We start from the raw sequence: 25,210 nt of genomic DNA on the forward strand, positions 1-25,210 counted from the left end.
AGGCATCAAAGCTGCTGTAAATTCTAGCCGTCGAATTTTAAGATTCCGATAAAAAACTCAAGACGACAAAATCTTCATCCGAACACGAAATCCAGCTACGTTCGTTGCAACATGATCGTGACGGCATGCTCAGTGTGATTCAATGAAGAAATCATGAAGAAACATCAAGGAACGAGCACACATTTGATGTGAAGTTTTTAAAATTCATCTAAGATTCAAGTCTCATGATCATGGCTCAAAAACATAATTCATGGCTCAAAGTTGGTATTAAAATGATCACCTTGCCGAGCCTACAAGAAAACAATAATCTTTTGATCAAACGGGCATCAGAATGACCTCGGGTCAATCACAGAAGATCAATCAAGTTCTCAGGCAGCAGCAGGGACTGTTCTAGAATTCCACACATTGTTAGGCAGAGAAAAAACAGTCCTTTTGCACCTTTTTTTATAATTTCTTTAAATTCAATTAAATTATAATTATCTTTAACTCCATGTAGTTTTCGGGCGTACACTCACGTTTTAGTCCAATTCTATATAAACAGGCATTGCCTCATTGTAAACAAAAAAAAAAGGAGAAAGGGATTCATTCTTCTTATCAATCAATAAAATTCGGACTTCTTGTTTGAGCTTGTGAGTATGTCTTGAAGAGTGAAAGGGGAGAGAAAAGAAAGCGGTTGATACCCTTCAGGGAGGTAACTTTCTCTCTCCTTCCCTCTTTCTCATCTCTATCTCTTTCTCTCTCTTCTTCTCATCTATATCTCTTTCTCTCTCCTCCTCTCTTCTCTTCTCTATTTCTTTCTCTCTCTTTTTCTCCTCTCTATCTATTTCTCTCTCCTCTTCTTTTTTCGTCTTTATCTCTTTGTCTCTCTTCTTCTTATCTCTATAACTCTCTCTCCTCCACTCTTCTCATCTTTACCCTTTCTCTCTCTTCTTCTCATCTCTATCTCGATCTGTCATCTTTTAATGCAAACGGCAAGGCCTAGTGCCGGTTGGTTTTCTTTTTTTTCTGTTAGAAACGGTGAGGCCTAGCGCCAATTGGTTTTCTCTTTCTTCTATCACAACCGACGAGGCCTAGCACCGGTTGGTTTTCTCTTTCTTTTGTCACAACTGAGCAGGCCTAGCGCCTGTTGGTTTTCTCTTTCTTCTGTCACAAACGGCGAGGCTCAGTGCCGGTTGGTTTTCTTTTTCTTTCGTCACAACCGACGAGGCCTAGCACCAGTTGGTTTTCTCTTTCTTTTATGACAATCGACGAGGCCTAGCACCGATTAATTTTCCCTTTCTTCTGTCACAACCGACAAGGCCTAGCAACAATTTTCTCTTTCTTCTATCACAATCGATGAGGCCTAACACCGATTGGTTTTCTCTCTCTTCTTTTATCAATCAGTGAAGCCTAGCATCGAATGCTTTTCTCTCTCTTCTTTTGACAATCGATGAAGCCTAACGTCAACTGATTTTCTCTCTCTTCTTTTATCAGCTGGTTAAACCTAGCGCCAATTGGTTTTGTCTCTCTTCTTTTGTCAATCGGTGAAACCTAGTGCCGACTGGTTTTCTCTCTGCTCTTCTGTCCGTCGATGAAGCCTAACATCGATTGATTTTCTCTCTCTTTATCTGTCAGTCGGTGAAGCCTAGTGTCGACTGGTTTTCTCTCTCTTCTTCTGTCAATTGGTGAAACCTAATATCGAGTGGATTTCTCTCTCCTCTTCAGTCACAGTCGGTTACATTTTCTCTCTCTTCCTTCCAACACAGTCAACAGTGCTTACCCCTGACTACGCCTTCCTTCCCTCTCTCTCCTTTATCCTCTCATCTTTTATACTCTTCTCTTCCTTTCTTCTCCCTCCTTCTTTCTTTCCCTTCTTCTCTTCTTATTCTTTTCTTATTGCTTTAATTTTGCTACTCCTTCGTTCGACTAAGAGGGATTGAGGTGAGCCTCTCATGGTAGTCCTGTCGTCTAGCCGTAATGTTGTATTGCCAGGATTACTTGGCCCACTTTATTGCCATGACTGATCGACCATCGTGCCTAGCTAGTCGGTATTGGTAATGATGTCTAGTAGTAATCATGTGAGCCAGTCTTAGTTATTGAGACCGCTTTGCTACCACGTCATGCCAATTATGAACCAACCTAGTCATCGCTTTGATCCTCTCGCTTAGTCAAATTCTTCTCAACCCCATCTTTCTTCTCTTCTTCTTTTTGAATGCGCATGCTTATGTATGTTCATCAAAAAGGAAAAGGGTGTGGTCTGACCCACCGATCTTATAACCTTTACTATATATGTGTGTGATTACAGAAAATAAGAAGAATACAAGCCAAGAGAGGCGATTCCGAACCAGTTTTACTCGGGTGCTTTCTTCGTGATCTAAGAGGGCATCCACGCGAGTCAACCCAAGTAAGTACCGAACCCATCTTTAAATTCCTCTCTCATCGGTTGGTAACACCAGCCCCCATTTTCGAATAAGATTCCTAAGAGAGCGATCTCAAAAACATCTTGGGTCGTCTTTCGAAACCCGAGACGCGCCTTAAAGGATCCAGAGGGCGAGATCGAGGCACCTAACCAAAAAGAAGAAAAAGTCTGGTACCCTTTGATGAAGGTAACTTTCTCTCTCCTCCTCTCTTCTCTCTTTCTCTCATCCTCTCTTCTCTCTCATTCTCTCTCCTCTCTTTTCTCTTCTCTTATCTCTCTTTCTCTTTCTCTTTCCTTACCTTTCTTTCTCTCTCCTCTTCTCTCCTCTCCCTTTCTCTCTCCTCTTCCCTTTCTCTCTCCTCCTCTCTTCTCTCCTCTTTTTATTCTCTATATCTTTCTTTCTCTCTGATCTTTCCTTTCTCTTTTCTCTCTAGTCATGCGTGGCGGTGTCCATCGCCGAGCATGACGTCCTCTTTCTTCTCTTAATCTCCAAGAACATACACAGTGAGATGAACCTTAACCCGAGTGACGGGCCGGGCCTTTGTCCAAGTTCCTCTGTCTCTTTCCCTCTGTCATGGACTGCTGAACCTTATTGTTGTCTATGTTTTCTTCTCTTTTGTCTCTCCTCTGTCATGGACGGTAGAACCCCATCGTCGTCTATGTTTTCTTCTCTTTTCTCTCTCCTCTGTCATGGACTGTGGTACCCCATCACCGTCCATGTTTTTTTCTCTTTTCTCTCTCATGTGTCATAGATGGTGGTACCCCATTGTCGTCCATGTTTTCTTCTCCTTTCTTTCTCCTCTGTCATGGATGGCAGAACCTCATCGCCGTCCATGTTTTCTTCTATTTTCTCTCGCCTCTATCATGGACGGTGGGACCCCATCACCGTCCATACTTTCTTCTCCTTTCTCTCTCCTTTGTCGTAGATGGCAGAACCTCATCACCGTCCATGTTTTCTTCTCCTCATGGACGGCGAAACCCCATCGTCGTCCATATATTCTTCTCCTTCCTCTCTCTTCTATAATGGACTATAGAACCCCATCGTCGCTCATGCTTTCTTCTCTCTTCTCAATCTTTGTCATGGACGACGGAACCTCATCACCATCTATGCTCCTGTCTTTCCTCTTTCTGTTCTATCATGGATGGCAGAACCTCATTGCCAACCATGCTTTGCTCCCTTTCTCTCTCCCCTTTCATGGACGGTAGAATCCCATCGTCATCTATGTTTCTCTTCCCTTGTCTCTCTCTTTCTCTCTTCATTCTCACTCTCTTCCTTCTTTCTTCTCTCTCCTTTCTCTTCTTTCGCAGTTCTCTTCTTTTCTTATTTTCTTCTCTTCCTCTCTTCGTCCTCTCTTGGTTTCTATCTTCTACCATGTTCTTCTTCTCTCTCTTACGTCTTCTCTCTCATTCTCTTATTTTTTTCTCTTCTCTTCTTCTTTTTCTTCTTCTCTCTTTCTTTCTTCTCCCTTATCTCTCCTTCTTTTCTCTTTTCTCTTCTCTTTTCTTCTCCTTCTCCCCCTCGTTTGACCAAGGGAGGCTAAGTCAAGCACTGCCATGGCAGTCTTGTCATCTAGCAGTATTACCGTCATGCCGGTCTAAGTTATCATGTCCGTCTTGCTACCATGACAATCTAGCCATCGTGCCAGGTTGGTCGGTGTTGGTTTTGTCATCGAATAGTATTACCACCATGCCGGTCTAAGTTACCGTGCCCGTCTTGCTACCACGTTAGGTTAATCATTTGCTGATCTAATTACTGTGTCAGTCTAGCCACATAATCAAATTCTTCTCTTCCCCTTTCCTCTATTTTATCTCTTTCTTCTCCATTCCTCACCTCAATCTTTATCCTCTTACTCTTTTCTTCTTCTTTTGGATGTACACGCCTGTGTTCATTCCCTCAGAGACAAGGTGGAGTCCCTTGGCCCACTTGTCTCGTAAAATTAACTGTGTGTGCGACAGCAGAAATAAGAGAGTACAGGTCAAGGGAGACAATTCCAAACCAATTGTAGGACTGGGGGCCTTTTCGACGTGATCTTAGAGGGCGCCCACGTGAGTCAGCTTGAGTGAGTCACGAACCCAGGCGAGGTGTGTCCCGCCTCATATTAAAATTCTTTTTTCATCAGTTGGTATTCATGTCCTTGTTTCTTAACAAGGTTCCCGAAAGAGCGATATCAAGTCTTGGGTTCCCTTAAAACCCAAGACACGTGCCACCAGGTCATCCCGACTCGGAGGGTGAGATCGATGCACCTAACCATTGGTGTATCCAAAACCTCCTCCACATACCTCCTTCAAGCTTCTACCAAGGGCTGTTCAAAGGGAAGCAAGGCTAACAAAGGGGCTCTAAGTTGAGAGGCTCTAGAGAGAGTGAGAAGTGAATGGTGTTGGGAGAGAGAGGCTTAAGTACCCTGCTGGATGGGGTGGTAGCCCAAGACTGGACATGTGGCAAGCTCCACACATGCCACAGGATAAGTGGCATGTGTAGCAGCATGCAACTGGTGGGTGGCAGTCTTTTTCATGCACGACAGTGACACGCACGACACTACATGCACTATGCTACACACACGGCATTACATGCACGGTTCTAGCCCATTTGACCCATCTTACTGCCATTTTTGTAAATCTCTTCTGCTTCTTATTCTTACACCCGTGGTGTTACTCCTTCTCTCTCTTCACTTGCGGTATTACCCCCTTCTCTCTCTTTACGCGCAGCGCTACCCCCTTCTTATCAGACGCCTATCGCTGCATGTGTTTCCATGGCCGGGAAAACTTTGGTCTTTACAGAAGCAGAAGGTGCTTTGGTAGCATTTTGATAAGTTGTTGGTTTAGGTGGTTCACGAGTTTGGGCAGGTACATTTACAATAATTCATTCTTCTACTATGGACTCTTGTATAAATATCTTTAAACTCGCGCACTAAGATATCTTTTGACCCCATATTTGATGCAACGAACACCATAGATTTTTAGTACCTCAAACCAGTTTCCTGAGTTACCCTACAACACTCTCCTTTGGTTAAATTTTAACTTTAAACTAAACTATTTCTAGAGCAAAGCTAAAATGTAGAGGTACTAGTTAGTAACTATTTCTAGATTACAACCTAATTACTAAACTTATCTCGAGTTTGGTTCTAAAGATAAATTAGAAACTTAGGGTTTAACATAAATTTTGGCTCTTAAGATTGGTTCCTAATCTAAGATTGGGTCTTATTGGAATTTGACTCTGATACCATTTTGGGAGTGAAGCGTTGAAAAATCTAAATATTTAATACTTGGTATCGCACGTGGACTATCCTTCGGTATATAATCCTCCTAACTACGACCCAAACGTGAACAAATCTTCCAAAACACGTACACAAAATTTACATTGATTGATGTCGAAGGGACATTTACAGGAGGAAAGAAGAGGGTAACGAGAAGAAAGGAAAATAGCTAGAAAGAGAGAGAAACCTCACTCTAACTTAAAGAGAGGGAAAGTACTTGGTATTCTGATATTATGATAAACCATCAATATTCTGTTCAACTATTGCATCTCCTGAATGTGAGATAGTTGACATGTCACCCTTGTCTTCAAATTGAAGATCTAAAGGCGTTGGCCTTCTGTAGTAATATTTGTTTTAAAGGTTTGAGTTACATGGTTGGGTTTAGTATAGGCATTAATATATTATTCATTCTCTAAATCATTTTCAAAGTATTGTTCTTTATATGGAAGATTTAAATCAGACTCTGATTCAGTGGAAGTCTCTTCATTATTTTTTGTCAAAGCAATAATTTGTTTATTACCTTCATCTTTTATAGTTAGGTCAGATAATTTATTAGTTATAATTCTATATTATCTTTTATTTTTAAGGGATTTTTCTATATTTTTACTGAATTAGGTATAGAAGAGGGTTTTATCAAACTAATATATCTACTTATTTGTGGTGCAAACTGTTTAAATATTTCTTTTCCTCTTGCCGTATATATATTTATATATATATTCGTTCTATCTGAGAACTAATAGAATCTAAGTAGACCTTACTAAAATTTAATTGTTCATCCATTTCTTTTAATCTTTCAATTTTTTTTGTTTTGTCCCTTATTGCAATAACTAAAGTATTAGTTTATGAATTTATTATTACAACTTGCATAGGCAGATGTACCACTTCTACTGTGTTTTTAGTTGTCTGCCAAGTTTTAGTTATTTTTTGGATAGTTTTTACTTTTAAATTAATTTCTTATAGATATATATTTTAAACCCACTAAAGCAAAATACATGACACTTATTCTTTCTTTAATATGTATAAAATTATTCTTGAATTTTATCTCTTTCTACTTTAGGAAACATTTTGGGATATAGTTTCTTTTTGTTCTTTATTTTTGACAGAGTAGAATTCTTTTCTAAACAATTCTTTATTTATTTCAAAAGAGTCAATTTCTTCTTCTATAAATATGGCATTAACAAATGATTTATTACCATTCACAGGATAATCAATCCCTATTTGTTGTATTTGTTTTCCTATTATTATTGGAAGTGGATCCTTCAGAAGTTGTCTGTTTTAATGAGTTTCTAGGTTGTGCTTCAAGTCTCAAAGGTGCCTCTTGAAAAGTACGTTCCACCTCACCTCTTGGTAATTCTTTAATAAGCACTATTTCAGTTATTTGGAAGTGTCCGTCACCTCCATGTAGGGTGACGGGTAACAGCTTCCAATTTTCTAGGAGTCTTACGTCTTCTCGTTTAATTTGTTTTGGAATTATAGTTTTATTATGAATATTCGACTCAAATAGAATCATAAAACCTCTTGTGTTAATATGTTTATTATTAAGATTAAGTGTATTAAGTATTTTATACTATATTTTATATACTAAATTTTGGATAACATCTAATTTTCTGGGAGTCTTACTTCTTCTCATTTAATTTTTTTTTGAATTATAGTTTTATTATGAATATTTGACTCAAATAGAATCGTAAAACCTCTTGTGTTAATATATTTATTATTAAGATTAAGTGTATTAAGTACTCGATAATATATTTTATATATATTATAACTAAAACTTGAGATCCAGCTATCATTGGGTTCTTATCATTAAGGTATATATTAAATTTTAAGTTTTAAATAGAGAAAGTATATTAAAATTTTAGAGAGAGAAGCTATATCGAATTTCAGAGCAAAAAACTACCTGAAATTTTTTGGATAGAGAAACTATTTCAAAAATTTTTAGAAATTAATTATATCAAATTGGAAGTTTTAGAGATAAAGTATTTTACAATTTTATAGAGAGAAACTACATAAAATTCTTGAGAGAGTAATTATCTGAAAATCTTTGGAGAGAGAAATTATCTCAAAAATTTTAAAGAGAGAAACTATCTCGTATTTTAGGTTTTAGAGAGAGAAAATATCTTAAAATTTTAGTGAGAGAAACTATGTCAAATTTTAGATAGGGAAACTACCTAAATATTTTTAAAGCGAAAGTATCTCAAAATTTTTAGAGAGAAAAATTATCTCAACTTTCAAAGTTTTAGGGAGAGAAAGTATTTTACAATTTTAAAAAGGGAAACTAAATCAAAATTTAGAAAGAGAAACTACCAAAAATGTTTAGAGAGAAACTAACTCAAAATTTCAAGTTTTAGAGAAAGAAAGTAGAAATGTTTAGGAAGAAACTATCTCAAAATTTCAAGTTTTAGAGATAGAAAGTATCATAAATTTTACAAAGAGAACCTATATAAAATTTTAGAGAGAAACTACCCAAAACATTTAGAGTGAGAAAATATCTTAAATTTTTTAGAGAGAGAAAGCATATAAAACTTTTAGAGGGAGAAACTATCTCAATATTTGATTTTAGAGAGTTATCTCAAATTTTAGTTTTTAGAGAGAGAGAGTATCTTAATATTTTAGCGAGAGAAACTACATCAAATTTTAGAGGGAGAAATTGCCTAAAATTTAGAGAGAAACCATCTCAAAATTTTAAAAGAGATAAACTTTATCAATTTTTATGTTTTAGAGAGGGAAACTATATCAATATTTAGAGAGAAACGATTTGGATTGTTTTAGAGAGGGAAACAATCTCAAAAATTTTAGATATAGTAACTATATTAAATTACAATTTTTAGAGAGAGAAAGTATCTTAAAATCTTAGATAGTGAAACTATATTAAATTTCAGAGTGAAATTTCCTAAAATTTTTAGGGAGAAAAACTATTTCAAATTTTAATGTTTAAAGAGGGAAACTATCTCAAAATTTTTAGATAGAGAAACTATATCACATTTTAATTTTCTAGAGAGTAAAACTATCTCAAATTTTTGGAAAGGGAAACTATCTCAAAATTTCATGTTTGATGTATTCTCTCAATCTTTTGGAGAGACAAACTATCTCAAAATTTTGCGAGAGAGAAACTATATCAATTTTTAACTTTTTTAGAGAGAAAAACTATCTCAAAATTTTTAGAGAGATAAGCTATCTCAAAATTTCAAATTTGATGTGTTATCTCTATTAACCTGGTTCCAATTGTGTTTGGCAAACATGGGAAAAAGCATGCTTAGTATTCTTTTCATTTAAACTATTTACCTGTGTAAATATTTTCCTGTCAAACTTTTACATGTACCAAACGACCCCTTATAGCAAACTACGTTATACAAAAAGATGATCCAAACATAAGATTTGCGTAACCTGGGTACCATTCAAAGCCATCCAAACAAGTCATGCTTGAGTAACCAGCTTTTAACGTAGGTTTGATAGAATAAGATTTTGATTCAAAAAATGCGTTTGTTAACGCGTGGAGCTAAACTAGGCATAAGTGCTCGTTTGAATCTTAGGGTATACAAAACCATTTTTGGATTAGGTCATCCAAATCCTGCTTATGTCAAGACGTGGTTATTGAGAAATGATAGTTTGGATAGCTTGTAGCAATCCCTGGTTTGAGTCATTTATTTGTGTAACCTGGGTTTACACTATTTAGGACACATTGGTAGGGGTATGAAAAACATTGGTAGGGGTATGAAAACATTTTCGTGCAAAATATTTTCAAGTGAAAATTATGATACACATTAGGTATGCAATAAATATATTTTTAAAAAATTCTCATTGAAAAAAATTTTACCAAAATTTTAAAGGGAGAAACTATACCAAATTTTAGAGAGAGAAAGTACCTAAAATATTTTAGCTAGAGAAACTATCTCAACATTTTTAGAGAGAAAGTTTATCTAAAACTTTAAATTTGATATAGTAAATTTTTTAGGTAATTTATCTCTAAAATTTGTTATAATTTCACTCTCTAAAGTTTTAAGATACTCTATCTGAAACTTGAAATTTGAAATAATTTCTCTCTCTAAAATTTTTGATATAGTTCCCTCTCTAAATGTTTTAGATTGTTTCTCTCTCCAAATTTTGATATAGTTTTTCTCTCTAAAACTGAAAATTTTAAATAGTTTCTCTCTAAAAATTTTAAAACAGTTTATTTCTAAAAAAATTTGGATAGTTTCTCTCTCTAAAATTTGATGTAATCTCTCTCTCTAAAATTTTAAGATACTATATCTCTCTAAAGCTTAAAATTTGAGATATTTTTTGATAAAAATTTTGAGATGGTTTCTCTCTCTAAAAATCTAGGTATTTTTCTCTCTAAAATTTTAAGATACTTTTTCTCTCTAAAACTTGAAATTTAATATAGTTTCTCTCTCTAAATATTTTGAGATAGTTTCTCTCAATAAAATCTTTTAGACAATCTTTCTCTCTAAAATTGATAGAGTTTCTATCTCTAAAATTTTAAGATACTTTCTTTCTCTAAAACTTGAAATTTTGTGATAGTTTTTCTCATTATAAATTTTCTGATATTTCTTACTCTAAAAAATTTTACCATCTCTCTCCCAATTCTTTATAAAAATTTATAACTCTTCCCCAATTATCTATACAAATTTTCTCTCGTCAGAAAGACCATGAGTCCCTCACTCAAAATGAACATACGTATGTGTGATTCTCTTATAGTTGTCTCTGAAGTGTGCAGGTTTTCCCTATCTAGAAAAACACGAGTTGTTTTTTGCCCAAACGGACATACGTGTCTCTCACGTAAAGACATCACGACATCAGTTATAATTGGGCAAAACCTTACCCAAATTGTCTATATAGTATATACAATTTCTCGCTCTCTAGATGATCATGCGCTAACGAGACGGGGCGAACAAACAAAACCGTGTTTTGGGTGACGCCTTTTTCATTTATGACTTTGCCAACCCGTGTTTTGGCGTGTTTTTATGGATGGGTACACAAAATGTGGTTTTGTGGCTAAAAAATGCCAAATGCGTTTTTTTCATAATAACATGGGTATACAAAACTATATTTTTGTTTACCAAAGGATCTAAATACTCTAAATATAGTTCGAAAAAGCACTAAAAGGACGACAAAAAAATAAAAAAAAGGGGAAAAAACCCATATTTTGGGGAGGAAAAGTTGTTTCATCCCAAACTCTTTTAAAATTTTGAATGAGAACTTTAAACCGCTAGTTAGTGATTTAATTTTTTTATAAAAATTATAATCAATGAAAATATTCGTAACATGGAAATTCCACAAAAAATACTTAACATATGAAAAATTCGTGATAAACATGGAATAAATGACGAAGACTAATAATGACACTTGAGAATAACACATGGAGAAGAAACTGAAAGAAATACTAAATGTAAAGTAAAAACTCATTAAAATTAAAATTGCCTTTATAAATCATGAATAATTCATAAAATCTCAAGAACAACATAAAAACAAGCATAAGTATTAAAGAATATAAATTCAAAAACAGCCAGCTGAAAAGTTTGACCTATTTTTAAAGTAAAATTATATTTCTAAAAAATATTTCATAGATATACATTAATCAGATAGTGGCTAAATCTAGTTCAGAGCACTGAGTTAGGCTCAAATCGAGTCAATTCTCGGTTCCTCAACGGAACCTGGGTTGAAAAGGGAAAATTTTCATACCTAAATATGAAAAGCTGCCACACAATAAAATACAGGGTTGGTATTACGTCACATCATGTGGACCCTTGAAAGGCCCACAAGCACACCTTTTAATGGTTTGGATTGAACCTTGCTCATCCAAGAGTCCAAAATGGATTTCGTTTTCTATTTTTTATTTTTGTTTAAAAAGATATTAATCTGAAATTTCGGTTTCAGGTAGAATAAAATTAATTAAAACATATTTTGAATAAAAATACTGACCAAAATAAATTTAGAAGTATTTTGGTCATTTTTTATTCAAAATATTTTTTAATCATTTTTATTTCCTTATATTTATAAAACTAAACCTCCATTCCAAAATTCCGATGAGTATCTTATTTAAATAAAAAATAAAAAACAAAATACCACACTAATTTTCAGCCGTTGGATACGGCCATATGAGATATCAACCATTAGAAGGGTGCCTAAAATACACAGCAAAAAGTAAATAGTATAGCACGATGAGCTGAGAATGGCCTGCGGGCTTAGTGAGGTCTCTCACTCCATTATCACCACCAAAAAAAAAAAAAATAGGTCCCAAATCCCTACTAACTTACCAATTTTAAATTACCCAAAAAAAAAATAGCATGATGTGTTTATACTTACAGCTTCCTCCATATGCAATTTGAAGAATGGAAAAGAAAAGACCATGATTGAGTTTGTTATGCAATTCTCAGGTGGGTTTAAAGAGCGAGCAGGCGCTGCCTGTAGGAAGCAGCGGACTTTTGTGGAGGCATGCAAAATGAGAGTGTGGGCGGGCAATTCCGCAGACAGTTATCGCCGACGCTCCCCGTGAGCGTCCCAGAAAACTTAAAGAAAGCAGGGGGCACATTGCCTTGCAAAAAATTGGAATCAAGGTACATCCTCCTCACCCGCCCTTCGGCCACCATCTGCCCATATTCCCGGGGCAGCGGCCCCCAGAACTGATTGTGCCTGAGTGACAGAGCCGCCAGCAGTGGCAGCAGCGAGAAATTGGTCGGCAGGAGCCCCTGCAGCCTGTTGTAGCTGAGATCCACTGCCACCAATGTCGACGACTTCCACACCTCTAATGCAGACAACTTGTTGTTTGAGAGGTTAATTTGCTGTAGAGCTGGAAGGGCGAAGAGCCACCCTCCCAATTTGCCATTGAGTTGGTTGTCACTGAGCTCAAGGACTGCTAGGTGCTCCAAGGAGCTGAAGACCCTGCGAAATAGAGCACCCGTCAGAAGATTGCCCTTGACAGCGAGCACCACGAGGTTCGAGGGGAGGTCGGGGAGGGCGCCGGAGAGAGCATTGAAGCTGAGATCAAGATGGTTGAGGCTGGACATGAGGTGCAGCGCGATGGGGATTCGTCCACGGAATTGGTTTTGGGAGAGGTCAAGGGATTGGAGGGAAGTGAGGTTAGGAAGGGAGGGAGGGAGTGGGCCTGAGAGGGAATTGGTGGAGAGGGCGAGGGTAGTGAGGCTGGGCAATGAGGCGAGGGAGGGGGGAATTGGGCCTCGAAATGAGTTGGAAGAGAGGTCGAGGAGGGTAAGGGCCGTGAGGTCAGCAAGGCGAGGGGTGATGGGGCCAGCGTAGCCGGCAGAGTCAAGGGCAAGAGCGGTGACTCGGGCTGCAGAGCTTGTGGTGGAATTGTCGCAGGTGATGCCGCAGATGAAGTGGGTCCGACGAGGCGTGTCGCAGGGGTCGACAGAGGAGAAGTCCCAGGATGCTAGGCAGGACCAGGAGGGGATAGACGCTGAATCAATGGCCGCTTTAAATGCAACCAGAGCTCGAATGTCGGAATCTAGGGTTTTTTTGGCAGCAGTGGATGCAACGAGTAGGTAGAGGAAGACAAGCTTTACAGCTCTAGTGTGCATTCTTACGATTGGGAGGAGGGAGAGGAGGCGGAGGAAATGAAAATTTCGATTTTCTAGGACGTTGTGTGGGCGTGAAGTAGAGGCTTTTGGGTGTGGCTTTAATGGGGTTTCGAGTGGTTGTTATTGGAGAAGGAAGGCGTATAATGGGGTGGGTTTGGTGGTGAAAATGATCGGGGGAGCAAAGATTCCCCACTCTCTCCCGCCGAGCCCACCTTAGACCCTGCTGAAAACTGGATGTACTGCAATGCAATTACTTGTTTCACACACTATAATAATGGGGACCCGGTTTCTATGCGTATGCATATGTAAACATGTGGGCCTATTACTAAATTTATTTTTGGATGGATTTTAAGGCTAAATTTTTAAGGATATGTAATATGTAACATAAAGATAATGAATATGAAAAAATATATAATCTTTAAAAACTAAAAATATAATTCTAGAAAGAAAACAATTGGACTGTTAGTTTCCATTGTTTTTAGATAGGACACGTACTTGCAAGATGGATACTTTACACTTTCTAGACCGTATGTGTAGAACTGCGGTCCAGTAGGCAAGAAACAATTTTCTTAATAATAATAAGGGATTATCTACCAAGAAACTATTTATTTTTTGTACATAAGTTCACAATCATTCCCACTCATTAGATGTCAAGTTGGATAATAAGGACGTCCAATAATTTTTTTTTAAAACAAAAACTTTGTGTCTATTTAATGACACTCTTAGAATTACCCATTTTGAAATTTATGAGACAATAATAATTGTGACCTCTACATACAAAAAATAAATGGTCTCTTTGTAGACAATCCCTAATAATAATTAGAAAAATTATAGATATTCTCGTGACCATACTTTATCGAGATGCATCCCTCAATATTTTTGATATCACATCACTAACCACAAAACAAATTTTTTCTGTAACCACCCTTGAAGACAAAGACTAATGTATTTTAAAATGAAATAATGCTCCTTGCCTCACCTCTCTCGGGTTTCTTAAATGATGCCGGTTCATCACAATGTGCATCAGACTGCCATAATTTAAATAATGTGTTTGTTCAACACACAATGTGACAGTCTCGTTTCACTTCTCAAAAATAAAGCCGATCCGATAAAATGTGTGTCAGACTGACACATTAATCAAAACGAATCCAGTTTGTCAAATTTGTGTTGGTCTGGATTTATTTTTAAAAATGATGCTGGTTCGGAACAACGGCAAAATATATGGCAGATTGGGATATTGTTTAAAATAAAGCTGGTTTGGTACACATTATGTGATACAGCCATACCCCTTCGTGACTCAGCCAAAGAAGGGTCGCAGAACCCAAGAGGGAAAGAAAGGGCAATGACGTAATAAGGAGAAATTATTAGGGTTATTTATTAAGATTATTTTAATTATTGTTTTGTTTAGGGAGTGTGGGATAATTAGCAGGGCGACTTTAGAGTTTATATTGTATTTATCTTGTATCGATTGGGTTAGTTTGAGGGATATAATTAGGATAAGGGTAAATTTAGAAGAGAGTTTATCTTTATCAACAATAACGAACTTGGGAGGTTTTTTTTTGGTAAAGCATGAGTGGGAAAACGTGGGTATCTAGAATCCCATGAATATGAGAGAGAGAAAATAGGGATAGGTGTAGAGAGAAGTTTTTTATTAGTTATCTTATGTTAATATATTTAAAGGGACATTTCCTTTCATTATAAATCAGTATATGAATTGAATAAAAATTGGTCTCCTGAAAGATATTACTTTGGGGGTGGATTCCCTTGCAGACTTTTGAGAGAGGGTATTTTTATCTTTACCTTCCTTCTTTTTATTGTCAATTTTCTGGTTTTATTTTCTCATTGCATCAATTGATGCAGTGGACCTCGCTTTTCCTCAGGCTAAGTTTGCTTACAATAGTTCAATAAATTGATCTACATGAAAATCACCATTTAAGATTGTTAATGGGCGGACGCCTAATCATGTGTTGAACCTTGTGCCATTACCCATGCCAAGCAAGATAAGTGATGATGACAATGCTTTTGCTGAGCATATTCGAGATTTGTAAGCCCAAATCAAGAAGAAAATTGAGGAGAGCAATGCAAAATCTCAAAAAGCCTCAAATAAGTCTAGAAGAGAGAAGATTTTGAAGGAAGGTGACTTAGTAATGGTGTATTTGTGAAAGTAAAGATTTCCATTGGGAACCTATAATAAACTCAAGTCCAGGAAAGTGAGTCCTTGCCACATTTTGAAGCAATATGGGAATAATGCATATAAGGTAGAATTACCAAAGGCATTGGATATCTCCCCGATATTTAATGTTGCTGAATTATTTAAGTTTCTTGGAGACCCTCTAGAAGTCACAGAAGATGTAGTCGATATGATGAAGAAATTACCAAGGAAGAAAGATGATGAAATTGAGCAAGTTTTGAAGACTGAAGGCTTTCAAACTCGAACGGGTTCCTATCGCCAATTTCTAGTCAAATGGAAGGGCAAGTCATACTCTGATAGCACGTGGATTTCTGAGCCAGAGTTCAAAAAAGTGGATCCAGACTTATATCTCATATATACTGAATCCAACTCACCGAAGTCGAGTTCCTTTCAATTGGGAGGAACGATGCAGCCATGCCCCTTCGTGACTGGGCCAAAGAAGGGTCACAGAACCCAAGAGCAAAAGAAAGGGCAATGCCGTAATAAGGAGAAATTATTGGGGTTATTTATTAAGATTATTTTAATTATTCTTTTGTTTAGGGAGTACAGGATAATTAGCAGGGCGACTTTAGAGTTTATATTGTGTTTATCTTGTATCGATTGGGTTAGTTTGAGGGATATTATTAGGATAAGGGTAAATTTCGAAGAGAGTTTATCTTTATCAACAATAACCAACTTTGAAGGTTTTTTTTGGTAAAACATGAGAGGGAAAATGTGGCTATCTAGAAGCCCATGAATATGAGGTAGAGAAAATAGGGATAGGTGTAGAGAGAAGATTTTTATTAGTTATCTTATTTTAATCTATTTAAAGGGGCATCTCATTTCTTTGTAAATCAGTCTATGAATTGAATAAAAATTGGTCTCTTGAAATAGATTGTTTTTGGGGTGGATTCCCTTGCAGACCTTCAAGAGAGGGTATTTTTATCTTAACCTTCTTTCTTTTTATTGTTTATTTTCTAGTTTTATTCTCTTCCTGCATCATTATGTCCAACCAGTTTGATTTTTGTCTTGAGAAAATGTGTTGCATTCGGTGCACCTTGGAAGGTCGTGCAAAAATAAAACGTTTGGAGTGTTGGGGGTATGATTTACATAGTAATAGGGGAGCACGCCTAGAAAGCAAGGTTAAGGAAATATCTATATTTTTTCTTAAAAATAGTAATAAGATTGTGTGAGCGCATTTTTCAGTACCTTGGTCCCCGATGCGGAATAAAGGAGAAACTGGTAAATAAAGCCTTGACTTACAATGGAATTTTTGACAAGTCGCAAAATTACCCTAAAACGGGTGAAAATGTTCCTAAGGACTTCAAAAGGCTATCTGCCATGTTTCGTCACAATCTGACATGTCTATGCGGACAAAGAAACAGTTTCAGAAAAATCAGCCTCTAGCACCCTGAAACGGCCCTGTAACTGGAACCCTATTTTCGAAGCATTAGATGGCTGCGGGGGACCACCGCTATTGGATCTGACATGGTCGAAAACCTCTAGGGGTTAAATTTCGTCTTAAACAAATGTTTCAAGACAAAGTTACGGGTAAAAGACGGTAAAAGCAGAGGCCGCACGCTATTTCTGTGTGCCCTTCCTGCACTAATCTCCATTAAAGGATATTGGTTTTCACAGTCATGACCAGCAACTTTGAAGACTCATATCTCTCTCGTTTCGAGTCAGATCGCTCTCAAATCTTGTGAGCATGTTCGTCTCGTCAAGACGAGCATTTTGATTTGTGGCAAGTCTCGTAACAATGTTCGAGCAGGCAGAAAAACTAGAGAGAAGATGACGATTCGTGATCAAGGTTGCAAAAAAATCAACAGTAGCACAACCCACTCAAGCGGCCATATCACAGCACTTGCGTAACCGATTCGACTCAAAACCAATTGCATTGAGTGCATAAGGTCCAGGTTATGTCTGGTCCAAACCCTGCACGTGATGAACGGTTATATATGGTGTATGAAGCTGTTAAATTTGCTGCAGAATTCTAGCCGTCGGAATCCAAATTCCAGCCAAAAACCCAAAATACTAAAATCTTCGTTCGGGCATAAAATTGAGTTGCGTTTGTTGCAACATGATCGTGACGACATGCTCAGTGCAATTCAGCAAAGAAACCAAGCAAATACATTAAGAAAGAAGCGCACTATTGATCGAAAATTTCCAAGATTCGTGAAAATTTCAAGTCGCATGATTGTGGCCCAAAAACACGATCCGTTGCTCGAAGTTAGTATCAAATTGATCATCATGCCGAGCCCAACAAGAAAGTGATCATCTTTTGGTCAAACAGGCGCCAGAGCAACCCCGAATCGACGTTGGAAAATTGCACATGTTCCATGGGTACAGTAGAGACTGTTTTTAAATTTCGTGTATTGACTGGTAGGGAAAAATCATAATTTTGCCTCCATTTTTAGATTTTTCTTTAATTTAAATAAATTATAATTATCATCAATTGGATTAGATTTTAGGTATGCACTCATGTTTTGGGCCCATGTCTATAAATACATGCTATGCTTCATTGTAAAGGGACTCAACTTCATGAATGAACATTGAGAATTTTAATCTTGAGATTGTGACATGCCTTGGAGAGAGAGAGGAGAGAAAAGAAAAATTTTGGTGCCCTTGGATGAAGGTAATTCTCTCTCCTCTTTCCTCTCTTCTTTCTTTCTCTCTTCTTATTCTTTCTCTTTCCTCTTTCCTCTCTTCTTTTTTCTCTCTTCCTCTTTCTTTTTTTCTCTCTCCTCTGTTCTCTTCCCTATTTTCTCTCTCCTCTTCTTTCTTTCTCTCTCCTCTTTTTCTTCTCTGTCTCTCTCCTCTTCTTCTTCTATATCTCTCTTTTCTCTACTTCAAACATGCACGACAGTAAGCATCGCCTTGCATGTCTCTCTCTCTCTCTTCTCTCTGAACATGCACAGCCGTAGGCATCATCCTGCATGTCTCGCTTTCCCATCTTTCCTCTTTTCTCTTTGCTCTCTTTCCTCTCTCATTCCCCCTCTTTCTTAATCCTTTCTCTTTTTCCTAAGCTCTTCTTTCCTTTACTCTCTCTCTACTTTCCCTTCTTTCTCTGCTTTCTTTCCTGATCTCTTTTTGTACTTTCCTCTCTTCCCTCTCTTTTAATGGTATGACCTACTCTTCATCACCTTATTATCATTACTGGAAGGTGATGATGCTCATAACCATGTTGTTCTCATGATCAAATGTATCATACTTTACGTTCCCACAAGAAAATCAGTTACCTTATGCCATGTCCAGGGCCACAGCCTACTTGCTCGATACATAAGTTTTGGGTACCCGGACCGATCGAAATGCAGTCATCTTCTGTCTTTATACTTGTGTTATTGATCAGAATGTTATTCGTGCGTTGCATGTGGATGCCGTCGGTGTTGGGACTCTCGTTCTCTGTCTCTCCTGTCTTCCTCTCTTTCATCATGGACGGCATAACCTATCACTATCCATGTTCTCTCTTATGCTCTCTCTCCTCCCATAGACGACGGAACCTATAGCTATCCATGTTCCTTCTCCCCCTTCACTCCTTTTCTCTCCTCTGGCATGGACAGTGTAACCTCATCACTGTCTATGCTTCTCTCTTTTCTCTCTCCTTTGTCATGGACGGTGGAACCCATTGCCGTCCATGCTTCTCTCTTTTCTATATCCTTTGTCATGAACGGTGGAAACCCATCACGGTCCATGTTTCTTTCTCTTTTCTCTTTTCTCTCTCCTCTATCATGGACGGTAGAACCCCATCACCATCGATGCTTCGTTCTCTTTTCTCTCTCCTCTAACATAGACAGTGGAACCCCATTGCCATCCATGCTTCTTTCTCATTTCTCTCTCCTTTGTCATGAACATCTGAATCCCATCACCGTTCACCCATCTTTCTCTTTTCTCTCTCTTCTGTCATGGATGACGGAGCCCTATCGCCGTCCATGCTTCTTTCTCTTTTCTTTCTCCTCTGTCATGGACGACAGAATCCCATCGCTGTCCATGTTTCTTTCCCCTTTCTTTCTCTTTTTTCATGGACGGTGGAGCCCCGTCATCGTCTATGCTTCTCTCTCTTCTTTCTTCTCTCTCTTCTTTCTTCACTCTTCTCTCTTCTCTTTCATCTCTCCTCTCTTTCTTTCTTCTCTCTTCTCTCTTCTTTCTTCTCTCTTCTCTCTCTTCTTTCTTCTCTCTTCTCACCCTTCTTTCTTCTCTCTTCCATCTCTTCTCTTCTCTTCTTCTCTCTCTTCTTTCTTCTCTTCTTCTTTTTCTTTATTCTCTCCTCTCTTCTCCTATCTTATCTGCTTCATGTTTTCTTCTCTCTACTCTTCTCCTCTCATCTCTTCTTCACTTCTTCTTCTCTCTTCTCTTTTCCCTTCTTCTCTTCATCTTCTTCTCTCTTCTTCTCTTTTTTGCCTTCCCTATTCTCTTCTCCTTATGGCTTCTTCTATCACTCATCTCCTCTCTCTCATTCTTTTTCGGCTTTTCTTCCTTCTTCTCTCACATTATTCTTCTACTTTTCCTTCTTCTCTTTTCATCATTTGACCAAGGGACGGGCTAAGTCTAACACTGTCATGGTAGTCTCATCATTGAGCAGTATTTCCATCGTATCAGTCTGAGTTACCATGCCCGTCTTGCTGCCTCGACCAACTGGCCATCATGTTAGGCTGGTTGGTGTTGGTTCTGTTATTGAGTAGTATTGCCGCCATGGAGGTTTGAGTTACTTGCCTGTCACACCCCAAGAATTTACAATACAGATATTCCTGAGATATGACAGTCAAAAACAGATATACATCTCTTGATAGGACAAATTTACTGTGGCAAATTCTTACATGGTAACAAAAGAAAGCTTAAGCTAACACAACAACAATATATTCCAAGGTTGATCTTGATTAGCACTAAAAATGAATCCGCAGTTATCCTGAAAAAAAATGTTTACCATAGTTTGATGAGCTTGGCTACTCAGTAAGTGTTCATCATAATCCTAAAAATAATCATGGTTGAAAGGTATCAACATTTTAAAAAAGGAGATCTATTAACAGAAATGCATCAACAGTTTCACTTTTAATAAATGCATAATTAAGTATAATACGAATAATTGAAATACATATAACACTTTACTGGCATTGCCTAATTCAAAAGATTTCACAAAATACCCTACTAGCGTCCCAAGTAGGTCACCTATATACCCCATCAGCGTCTTGATGGGTCCACTTAATCCCTATCGGCGTCCCAGATAGGTCCACTTAATCCCTGCAGGTCCACTTATATCTCACAGGCGTACCGGATGAGTCCACTTAATCCCTACCGACGTCCCGGATAGGTCCACTTATACCTCACCGGCGAACCGGATGAGTCCACTTGCATACGTAAATTATTTCTAAATCTCTTTAAACATTCGAAAGCAGCAATATCATGTACTCAACATATCACTGAAATCATTAATATGAATTTCACTGAAACCATTAATAACAATCACTTTCAATAACATTTCAAAAATGGCCAATCAAATATTTTGGGCTCAAATTTAGAAAGGTAGCAGTTCGTAAAGACGTTCTAGCATAATTGCCAATCTAATATGTATAGAAAAACTCTTATAGAAATTCAAAAATACGAAATCATCACAATTTATGGGATGTCAATTCGCAAATAAATATTTCACAGACAATGCTATAATCAATTACAAAAATATCAGTTTTCAGATAATAAGGCAGTCATTTGCACATGAAATTTACAATGTCTAAATATTAAAAAACAATAGAAAGAATTTTCACAATTTTACTAACAACAGAAGTATCACATTTATTTCTAATAATTTTACAGTATCTAAAATTTTCTAACAATAGACAAGAAAAATAATTTAATTTATTTCTAGTAATTTACAGCATTTAAAATTTCTAACATAGATAAAATATCACAATTTTATTAAAAAGATTAATTTTCAAATTAATGAGGTCGCTTGCGCATAAAATTTATCTCGCCTAAAATTCATAATAATAAGCAAAAGTAATTATTTCATTTTATTTTTAAAAAGAACGGATTATTTTTCAAGATAATGAAGTCACTTACACACAAAACTTATAAAATAAAGATCCTGGACGGAAATATCACTATTTATTAAAAACAGACTATTTTTCAGAAAGACGATGTGACTTACATTAATTTCGAAATTGGGTGAGCATCAGTTTTGGATGTGGGCTTATCTTATGCGTCATCGTAGTCTCGTGTGTATATGGTTCATAGGCCATGGTTAGAGATAGAGGTTTACAGAGAGTAGAGATAGGGAAGGTTTTGAGATGAAGGTTGATGAGAGAAAAAGAGAAGCCTCTTGACTAACAAACGCAGAGAGAGAGAAAAAGAAAGACCTGATGTTTTAAGAGAGAGAGAGAAAGAGGCATATAAAAAGATACACCTCAATGCAAGGTGTCGTTTAAAGGAGTGTGATTATAAACCTTTAAGGTGGTGGACCTAAGGTCCACCCAAGTAAAATTGAACCCTTAAATATATTAACAATAATATCTTTTATTTAATGTTAATATAAAAGCAGCAATATCCTAATGGTATATTAGTATTATTATTATTATTATTATCATTACTAATATATACTTACTATTTTATTTATATATTTATTTATTTTTATTTTTATTTTTGTATTTATTTCTGTTAACACCATTAATATTATTATTATATATGTATATATTTTTCTTTTTGAAAGTTTAGGATTGTTACATTCTTCCCCCCTTAAAGAAATTTAGTCCTCTAAATTTATGTACCTGATTATTGAAAAAGATAGGGATATTTTTCTTTGATATCGTCTTCTCGTTCCCAAGTCGACTTTTCTCTTGAATGGTACTGCCATAATACACGGACTAAAGGAATCTCCTTCTTACGCAACACTTACACCCTTCTATCCAGTATCAAAATTGGCTGCTCAATGAAGGATAGGTCCTTCCTGATCGGTAAAGGTTCATATTTCAAGATATGGGATGGGTCGGGCTGATATTTTCCTAGTGAAGATACATGAAAGACATTATGGACGTTTGCCAACTCGGGTGGTAAGGCAAGTCTATAAGCGACACCTCCGATTCTTTCTAGGATTTCAAATGGTTCGATATAACGTGAGCTCAACTTTCCTTTCTTGCCGAATCTCATAATGTCCTTTATTGGTGAGATTTTTAGGAAAACTCGATCACCTTCCTCAAATTCAAGATCTGTCCTTAGGTTGTCGGCATAACTCCTTTGCCGACACTGAGCTGTCTTGAGCCTTTCAGGAATTAATGATATTTTATCTGTGGTTATCTGGACAATTTCTGGCCCCAAAAGCTTTCTTTCACCAACCTTGTCCCAACAGATGGGTGACCTGCATTTCCTTCCATATAGGGCTTCATATGGTGCCATTTGAATACTAGCTTGGAAGCTATTATTATAAGCAAACTCAATCAAGGGTAAATGGTCATCCCAGCTTCCTGTAAAGTCAATAACACAGGCCCTCAGCATATCTTCCAAGGTTTGGATGGTCCTCTCTGATTGTCCATCAGTTTGGGGGTGAAAGGCAGTGCTAAAGGTGAGTCTCGTCCCCATGGCTGACTGTAGCCTAGTCCAAAATTTAGAAGTAAATCGTGTATCCCTGTCCGATACAATACTGACTAGAACTCCATGCAACCGCACTATTTCCTTAATGTACAACTGGGCCAGTCGATCCAAAGTGTACGTCATGCGAATCGGTAGAAAATGAGCAGCTTTGGTCAGCCGGTCCACAATGACCCAAGTGCTATCATGTCCCGAATTTGTTCTAGGTAAGCCAGAGAAAAAATCCATAGAGATGTACTCCCACTTCCATTCTGGCACCGGTAAAGGCTGCAACAACCCAGCGGGCCTTTGATGTTCAGCTTTTACTTGCTGGCATGTTAGGCACTTAGACATAAATAGTGCTACCTCTTTTTTCATATTATTCCACTAAAAAGTTTTCTTCAGGTCCTGATACATTTTAATACTTCCGGGATGTATCGTATAATGAGAGTGATGTGCTTCTTTCAAGATAGTTTTCTTCACACTCTCATCATTTGGGACACAAATCCGACCTTTGAATCTTAGCAAATCCTCACCACATATAAAGAATTCATCTCTTTTTCTTTGCTTCACCTCTTCTACAATTGTTATAAGCTGAGGGTCTTTCTTTTGTGCCGACCGAATTTGTTGGATTAATTAGGGTTCTGCCTTAATGTTGGCAATCATACTTACCACACCATTAATGGACGGAGTCGGATGCCAATTAACTATTTCCGCTAACAATCGCATTTCTTGGATCATTAGAGGAGCCAAGACTCCTGTAGATTTTCTACTTAGAGCGTCAGCCACAACGTTCGCTTTTCCTGAATGATAATGGATTGTACAATCATAATCTCTTAAGAAATCCATCCATCTTATCTGCCGCATATTTAACTCCTTCTGAGAGAAAAGGTATTTCAAACTCTTATGATCCGTGTATATTACGAATTGCTCACCATATAGATAATGCCTGCATATTTTCAAAGCGAATACTATTGCAGCTAGCTCCAAATCATGAATTGGATATTTTTTCTCATATTCTTTCAACTGTCTGGATGCACATGCCATTACTTTCCCATATTGCATTAATACACAGCCCAAGCCTTTTTGTGAAGCATCACTATAAATCACAAATCCCCCACTCCCCTCAGGAATAGTTAAAATACGTACTGAAGTTAATCGAACTTTTAGTTCTTGAAAACTCTCCTTACATTCACTTGTCCACTCAAATTTGACATTTTTCTGTGTCAATCGAGTCAATGGGGTTGCGATTCGAGAAAATCCTTCTACAAATTTTCTGTAATATCCTGCCAATCCCAAAAAGCTTCGAATTTCAGTCACATTACTTGGTCATTTCCAATTAACAACGGCTTCAACCTTTGAAGGATCAACTGATAAACCTTCCTTTGATATAACATGTCCTAAAAATGTCACTTGTTCAAGCCAAAATTCACATTTACTAAGTTTGGCATACAATTTATTTTCTCTTAATATTTGCAACACCATTCTTACATGCTGCTCATGTTCCTTCTGATTCTTGGAATAAATTAAAATATCATCGATGAATACCACAATAAATTTATCCAAAAAGGGCTTAAAGATCCGATTCATCAAATCCATAAATGCAGCCGGTGCAATCGTTAATCCAAAAGGCATGACTAAAAATTCATAATGGCCATACCTTGTTCTGAAAGCTGTCTTGGGAACATCTTCACTTTTAATCTTAAGCTGATGGTATCCAGATCTAAGATCAATTTTTTAAAACACTTGTGATCCTTGTAATTGATCAAATAAATCATCAATTCTAGGTAATGGATACTTATTTTTCACTGTCACTTGGTTCAACTGTCTATAATCAATACACAATCTCATAGTCCCATCTTTCTTTTTGACAAACAGTATTGGAGCACCCCAAGGTGACACACTGGGCCTGATAAAACTTTTATCTAATAATTCTTCTAATTATTGTTTCAATTCCTTAAGTTCTGCAGGTGCCATTCTGTAAGGTGCCTTAGAAATTGGTGCTACCCCTGGCAATAATTCAATGGAGAATTCAATTTCCCTGTCAGGAGGTAATCCTGACAATTCTTCTGAAAAAAAGACGGGAAATTCTCGGATAACCGGAGTGGTATCCAAATTTATTTCTTCCTTCCTATCTTCTTTGATATAGGCAAGAAAGTCTTGATACCCTTTTCGAAGGAGGCGATTAGCTCGAATACAAGAGATTGAATATGATGGGGAGTCTTCTTTGACACCATTGACGTAAAATACTGGTTGATTCGGAGTACTAAAGGAAACAATTTTCTTACAACAATCAATACTT

The 25,210-nt window shown here is 37.1% G+C and overlaps 1 protein-coding gene across 1 annotated transcript; it reads right to left on the reverse strand.

Moving 5' to 3' along the window:
* Nucleotides 1-11,662: 11,662 nt before the first annotated feature.
* On the reverse strand, nt 11,663-13,613 carry LOC18444994 (Leucine-rich repeat (LRR) family protein). Its single transcript, XM_006855143.3, has one exon. The coding sequence runs from the start codon at nt 13,185-13,187 to the stop codon at nt 12,033-12,035; it is 1,155 nt and encodes a 384-aa protein (XP_006855205.1). The 5' UTR covers nt 13,188-13,613; the 3' UTR covers nt 11,663-12,032.
* Between the last annotated feature and the right edge of the window lie 11,597 nt (nt 13,614-25,210).

Source organism: Amborella trichopoda, chromosome 13 (genome assembly GCF_054954075.1).
Source record: "Amborella trichopoda isolate Santa Cruz 75 chromosome 13, AtrichopodaSantaCruz75HAP2 v2.0, whole genome shotgun sequence".
Lineage (NCBI taxonomy): Eukaryota > Viridiplantae > Streptophyta > Magnoliopsida > Amborellales > Amborellaceae > Amborella > Amborella trichopoda.